The following is a 7,566-nucleotide window of genomic DNA, read 5'->3' as shown; positions in this document are numbered from 1 at the left end:
GTGCTGGTTTTACCGTAAAGTGTCTTTGAGTAGCCTACCATGTAAACACAATATAAATACAGTGTATTATTATTTAGCCTACTTTGCCTTAAAAGTGAGCAGAGGTAATTAATGTTCCTCGGGAAATCTACCCTAATGACTAGGCTTAATTTCAAACCCTTATTCACAGCGTGAGAACATGTTTTACAACCATATGCACAAATCTCTATAAGCTATGTCTAATTCTAAAGATCCTTGTACCATTAATATTCATACAGAACAGGACAAAAACTAGAACCGGTGATGTGAGACTAATTGAGAAGGTTATGAAACCAAAGTAAGCTATAATAAAAAACATTAGGCCTACAAACTATAACTAAAACTAATCCTTTTTTAGAGAAGGACAAGTAACTACGTTGCCAGTGACTCCACATGAGACTCCAGGACTAATCTTAGCCTGGCTGTTAGCCTGGCTGTTAGCCTGGCTGTTAGCCTGGCTGTTAGCCTGGCTGTTAGCCTGGCTGTTAGCCTGGCTGTTAGCCTGGCTGTTAGCCTGGCTGTTAGCCTGGCTGTTAGCCTGCTTTGGACCAGGCTAGCTGCAAAGAATAAATGTCCATGGTTAATTGGCTGGGTTCAATCTGGTTTCATGCAACTAAGTCAAAACTAAATTAATCCAGGATAACTTGAATATCCCGGCTTAATCCCGTATCCTGGTTTTGTGGCCCCCAGGCCCCCAGTTGCCACATAAGAAAATTGTTTATGTGTTTTCTTATATTCCTGTCATGATTTGGCTAGCTGCCACCCCGATCCTACTGTGTTCTGTCTGTTTCCCCTCTCCCTCGTGTTTTTGGTATTTGTCTGTCCTGTCCTGTGTTGAGTGGGTGTGGCGCTCCTGGTTCTCTCTCCCTCCTCGTCAGGACACCAGTGGCTGCCTACACACCGGACCCTGATCCAGTAATCACCAGACCTGTCTTCTTTCCAGCCAGTCTCTGCCAGATTGAATGTTCACCCACAGTGGTAACACTTGAAGTTTACAACAGTCTGCCTTTAGTATCTCTTGTTTTGAGCTTAGTTTGACTTTGTGTGTTTTCTTGCTCCTGCTCCAGATCCCCGCTTCAGTCCTGGAAGCCCAGTCTGCCTGCCTGAGAATAGTTTTTTAGACCTGCCTCCTGCCTGTCTGCCCGCTCTCAGCCCCAGAGGATTTCAAAGCGCCATCATTACCTTTGTGTTCAATAAACCTCTGTACCTGATTCCAACCTTTCCACCGTGTCTGCTCCTGAATCTGGACAGGCCAGCTGTCCAATAGTTCCAAAACCGTTCCAAAACAACAGTTCCAAAGGAATCTAGTACCATTTCGTCATGCATCTAATATCTGTGCATGCCCAGTAAAGTATGGTTAAGGTTAGGGAATGATTGTAAAGTATGCTTAAGACTACACAACAAAAACATATGGTTAGTCTGATGTACTACAACTGTAACTACAACTACTACAACTAACTACACGTCCATCCACCAGCCTGACTTTAACACTCTTACCCATCCACCTCACTACAAAAAGGGCCCCCTACTCTACACACTGGGGGTAAATTGTGATGCACGGATCGTCTAAAACGGACATGTGAATAGGGAGACTGGCCCGAGAAATTGGCTAAAATCAACATGATGTTAGGCTGACTAAAACAAATTGGCAATTATCTGTGATTATCAAACTAGCGCTGGGGGGTACCAGAGAAAAGCTGTAGTTATTTTAATATGATGTTGCCATTTAAAAGAATCCTACTTTTCCCTGTCCTCTGCTTGGACAAAGATAATTGCTGAGAGTTCTCTTTTCTTAGCTGTATTTCCATTAGTTTGGTTCCATGAATGATTTGGGTAAACAGAACCATATGAAGAGAGGTTGAGCACAAGGCAAAGATGTAGAGCTTCCCCCCTTAGTGGATTAAGATAAGATAAGCCTCTATTGTCTCCTATAGTAGAAATTCGTCTTGGGGCAGTGTAGAGAACAGAAAGTAAAATAAGCATACATTATCTCATCCAAATCCGTTCAATAAACCTGACACAGGACCACCCTATCTTCCCCCACACTCAGAGGCAAGAGAACCCACTGCACATCCTCCCCCCATATTGCACTTAATTCTATTCATATAGATCTATAGATTGCATTTCCCATTGAACCATACTGTGATCAATAACTTATGTATCACAGTGCCAAAATGCACAATGCTGTATCAAATTGAAACTATTGCACCAGTGCCCTACCAGATATAGTACCACAAATATTGCCCCACCCCAAAAACAAATTACACACACACACACACACTCACATGTTGAATGTATACCTGTTCAGCTTGCAGTTTGGTCACAATGAGTCGACTAATCGGTCGTTTTGTCTTAGTGAACTAACATTTCTTTAGTCAATTAGTCATTTTTTAAAATACTTTTTCATGTTGAGTGACTTGTTTCTAAGAAACCTCTGAGCATATCTCTGGTAACCAAAAGAGATAAAGTGGTTCTTTTGCATGATTTTTTGTGGAAACATTTCTTTAGTCAAACTCCATGTCATGCCAGACATCAGCTGGCCGTGAACAGAGCTAAAGTCCTGACAGAAGCTTTCAGCCCTCTGTCTGCTACTGGGCGGGACCCTCGGTCCCTCTGCAGAGAGGGAGACAGACTGGGATCTATGAACTCTTCCTCCTGAAGGTGCTGAGACCAAACCGGTCCAGCTGCGTATGGCCTGACCTGGTGCCAACTGAGACAACTCCCCTTCTCAGCTTGTCAGCCTCTTCCCTCTACCTCCCCCACTCTGTCTCCCTCGTCTCTGTATCTATTGTCCTTCCTTCATTCATCACTCACAACTATCACCCTTTTATTCCTTTCTTCACTGCACAGCGGGCCATAACTGCACGGCTCCCCGGCCTATTTCCACACAGAACCCATTACGTCTCCCAATCTTCTTTTTATCATCATTCACCAATTCAATCCATCCAGCCGCCCATCCAGCCAAATATTCAGTGACTGCTTGCCTCTTCCATTTGAGCTCATCACAGGGTTCCATCGCCACTTGTTTACTCTGAACCTCAGATTATCATCTAAGAGATGCTTTACCCGAGTGGGTTGGAGCACACAGAGGGCGAAGAAAAGCTGCAATGCATCCATCTCTTTCTACAGTGTCTCTACGCAAGCCAACAGTGGATGGTATATTTCTTTTTTTCTTTTTCACACCTTAAGGCACAAACAGCCCACACCCCGCTGTTGAGCACCATAAGCGGGATTACATAAGTGCCATAACTAGCAGAGAGGAGGCTGGTTCGGCGAGGGGATATTAGCTGCTCTGGAGACCGGGGGAGGATTACGCCGGAGATACCCACCACAACATCTTCACTGCTTGGTTGGCTTCCCACGACTGGCTCAGTATCAGCCCACTATCGGCCTGGGGAGGGAAAGATGGGGAGGCAGCGATGGTGGCTCAGAGGAGGAGTAGGAAGAGGAGGAGGATAAGAGAATAAGACCATAGGCTGATTAGGGGATGCAACAGAGAGAAGTAGGGAAGGGAGGGAGAGTTAGAATGGTGGAAAGGTTAGGGGGAGAAAAGGGAGCCGAGAAATGTTCCATCCCTCTGGCCATAGTCCTGACGAAGCCAGGATAGAGATGTCATGCCACATCCTGTCTGCCGAGGAAAGGGGGGGGGGGGGGCTAGCAGCAGACAATTAGACCTCAAGCCACAGGCCATTTCTCTGTTGCATTTATGCCTCTCTCCTTCTATCTTCCTCTTTTGTCTCTCTTTTCATCCCAACCCCCTCCTGTTCTGAGCATTCCAAGAGCTATCCAATATCAGCACTCGATTCTCCCCTTTTTCCCGGAGGCCGATCAAGTGTCCCTTCCAGGACTACAGAGGGATGGGACCTTGCAAGGTCAGGGAGCTCACTTCCATCAGATGAAACCTGAAACCTTTAATTTGCCTCTTTCTGTCCCCTCTTTCTCCCCTCCACTTCAGACAAAGCACTCTACTTGCTTGGGAGCCAATGTCATAGAATTATCCTCACTTTCCACAAATCACACTGGCTTGATTGCCACTGTAGATGCTATTTCTCTGCCATTTTGCTGAGAGCATGCTAAACTCCAAGGGTGACCCCCCAGAGGTCAGAGAAAACACAAATAAATCAATTTTTTGCAGAGTCTCTTTGAATGCAAGGCTTGTCTTTCCCTATTGTTTTACAGAGAAGCAGAGCTAATGGTTGAACTTAGCACTTGCATGCTTTTAGAAACTTTGCCGTTGATATATGAACTGTGATGTATTCCCCTAATAATCGACATAATATGTTACACATCAACTTTTTTGCAGCTTTCCTACTCACCATTTATCTCAGCATTTCTTCTACTCTCTTTCACGCTGGGTAAACAGTTTTCCAGGTAAACTCCATTGTGATAACAGCTCTCCCCATCGCTGAGCTGCGGCGGTGGCGGTGGCTCCCAGCACAAACAAGGAGTCTGCATGATGCCACAGGGCCTGTTAGAGGTGCTGGAGGCCAGACAGTCCTCCAGCCACTGGCACAGCACCTGGCAGGCCGCCATGCTGGGGTTGCGCTTCCCCACCACCAGGTACTCTGTTTTGAAATCCCCATCGCCGTCTGTGATGGCCTTCCCCGCCCGAGGAGGTCCCTTTCTCATCTGGAGGAACTGCTTTCCGGCCTCCAGAAAGGCCACTGGGGCAGAGGTATCGCAAAGCCTCACCACCTCGTCAAAGCTCTCCATGCCCAGGTATGTGCGTGTGGTCTCCAGGAAGGAGTCATACTGGAAGGTGCGGAGCTGTGACGGCACGCAGTCCTCGGTAGGTTTGGTCACCTTGATGAAGATGGTGTAGCGCCGCGGGTCGGGGTTCTGCAAGGTCCAGGAACAAGGAAGGGCGGGGAACACTGTTGATGACAGGAAAAAGCCAAAGAAGCGGCTTTGGACTAAAGTGGAGCAGGAGTCCGACTCTGGGCCCGAGGGGGCTGCGTGGCTACCCTTCATCAGCAGCAGAGGGGCAAAATACAAGAGTAGCACTGGGAGGGGCCACCTCCATTGGCCAGGAATCCAAGATACAATGCTTGTCATGGTTTGCAGGTGGAGGCAAGGAGAAGGTATCGCAAGTTGATGGCTGGTTCCTGGCTTTGGAGGACTCTACCTCCAGCTGTGTAGGGCAAATGAATTAGAGGAGCAGGGGGTAGGGGAAAAGGATGTGGTGGAGGACGAGGGGGAGGAAGGCTGCTCTCAAAGACCCAGCGATCGGCCCATGGCTGCATCAGTCGACCCAGAGATTCACAAGAACCTGCGAAACGGAAGAGACAAGATGTGGATTAGACTTCGTCTCGCATCAGACAACATGATGGGATTACACTGAATCTATTTATCTCAGCAATGGGAAATCAATCTATCAGCTGTTATTGTTTTCTCTGTAAACTGGGAGTGACTGCAGTGACTCGGGCCCTGGAAAACAACAGCGAGTTGAATAGAAGCAGATGGAGGGCGGGAGCCAGTGGTTTAGTTACGTTTTTCTTCACTGCCCAAGTTCAGGTCGGTCTTTTCCTGAGAGACAACTGTTTCCCTCACATGTCTCCTCTCATATTTCATCTGCCAGCTCATTAGTTTGTCTAATTATAAGACTATTAATTACCAAAAAGGCAACACCTGCAGACATTCATTACTCCAATTTATCAGGGTTGAGACACGGACAGCATTGCTATGATCATAGTTAGAGCTGCAACAATTAGTCCTTTAATAGATTAGTTGTCAACTCTTACATTAATTGCTATAAACTATTTTGATAATCAATTTGTCGGTTTGAGTAGATTTCTTTTAAGACAAAAGTCAAAATTCTCAAAGATTCAAAGATTCCAGCTTGGTAAATGTGAACATGTTCTAGTTTCTTTTTTCCTCTGGGAGAGAAAACTGAATGTCTTTGAGTTGAGGACAAAACAAGACATTTGAGGACGTCATCTTGGACTTTTTAGAAACACTGATCCACATTTTTCACCATTTTCTGACATTTTAGAGATCAAACAACTAATCGATAAATCAAGACAACCAACAGATTAATAGACTATGAAAATAATCGTTTGCAGCTTTACTTATATTCTTCTTTCATTTTGCTTATTAAAGGCAAAACAATAAGCTGTGTTGCCTTTAAATACACATTCATAAAATGATAGGAGTATATTTTCCTTTTTGGCCCATTTCTTCTATTACAAGTCACTTTTACTCCATGTACAGAATGCTTCGACTTGAGCAGCTTTTCTTTTTAAGTTGTTATAATCAATGTTTTCTTATTGAAAAGCCAAGACGTGGAAAATTGTTTTCGGATTGCGTACAATGTCATTCAAATCCACGCTGCTGGTTTGCTCTTGTGGTGACAATTGATCAGTTTTCAGTTGAGTGTGCTGATTGATTCAAAAGGAGTGCTTTTTGTATGTTATTGTATGAAAAACAAAAGGTGCTGAGTTTACCTTACTGACGAATATTCCCAAGGACGTCTGTCCACATAATGTTTATTCAAAGTTTGAATGAAAAGAAAACAAAATATGCAAAGCAATCTTTACTGTAACCTCCAAAACAGCTAAATGTGTTAAAATTCCCAGAGACAACCAAATAAAATATGGACTTCTTTTGAAATAAATTAATCAGTTTTTTTAGTTTTGATATGTTTTTATATATATAAAAAAAAAACACAAATATTGAACAAGTGGGTCGGCAACTAGAGACCACAAAGTGGTTGCCAAGGGCAATCGGGTAATTGTTGCTGTCGAGCCCTGAATGAGTTAACGCGGTACTTCTCCATTAAATAGAGCCCTGAGGGATGCATTACACACCACATTAGGGCAATTCGCCATGAGGAAACAACACAACAACATGATCCTAATTTAAAAGTGGATCTGCCAATTTAACGTGGAACATAGTCACATTCTGTCAAATTTAAAAATATATATTTATTTATTACTTTTTTAAACAAAATGAAGTTTTTGAATTAATCCTAGATACATCTTTTTTGTTATATTGCTGTATCGTGACACAGGTAATGTAATAACACAGCCTAGGATGCAAAACCTCTTTATTATCATAAACCACTGCATTTGCACCTTAAATGAACATAAAATTAACAACTGAACACGCATCCAAATCAATAAAGAAACAAAGCACTGATCATTAAAAAATGAGAGCGAGTTTGATTCCTCCGGCTTGAGACAGCTACAGTCCAGATGTTGGAGTTGCTATGACAACAAATGACAGCTGCCGCTAGCATAGTTTTAGCTCAACAGTCCGACCAATATTAACTTACATATAACTAAACAAAATCAACAATTACCATCAGTCATACCCTGCCTGGTGGCATGTGTCTTTTTTTCGACTAGGACTGATGGCAGATGAATGTAGAGATTATTAAAAGCTCTAAAACAGATTCCATAGGGCCCTACATTAAGTCAGTGCTAAAAGCTAACTGGACATTTGAAAATACCACCTGAGCCGCAGCCCTGTAGCTGTAGTTCAAAAAGTGTATTATAAATACATTAAAAAATAATTTCCTATTGGCACAGGCCTGGGGGGGGGGGGGGG

At 43.9% G+C, this 7,566-nt stretch overlaps 1 protein-coding gene across 9 annotated transcripts in view; it reads right to left on the bottom strand.

Annotated features, from left to right (window-relative positions):
• The window catches only part of adgrb1a (adhesion G protein-coupled receptor B1a), a 196,687-nt gene that overhangs the window by 140,428 nt on the left and 48,693 nt on the right, over positions 1–7,566 (bottom strand). For all 9 annotated transcript variants that reach the window (XM_032517663.1, XM_032517669.1, XM_032517665.1 and 6 more), the window contains exon 2: positions 4,335–5,287. In XM_032517663.1, the coding sequence (XP_032373554.1) occupies positions 4,335–5,073 (739 nt within the window). In that variant the 5' untranslated portion in view covers positions 5,074–5,287. The remainder of the gene's footprint in view (positions 1–4,334; positions 5,288–7,566) is intronic.

Source organism: Etheostoma spectabile, chromosome 6 (genome assembly GCF_008692095.1).
Source record: "Etheostoma spectabile isolate EspeVRDwgs_2016 chromosome 6, UIUC_Espe_1.0, whole genome shotgun sequence".
In the NCBI taxonomy this organism is placed as follows: Eukaryota; Metazoa; Chordata; class Actinopteri; order Perciformes; family Percidae; genus Etheostoma; species Etheostoma spectabile.
The sequence above is the reverse complement of the archived record's forward strand: the minus strand, read 5'-3'. Positions and strand labels throughout refer to the sequence as shown.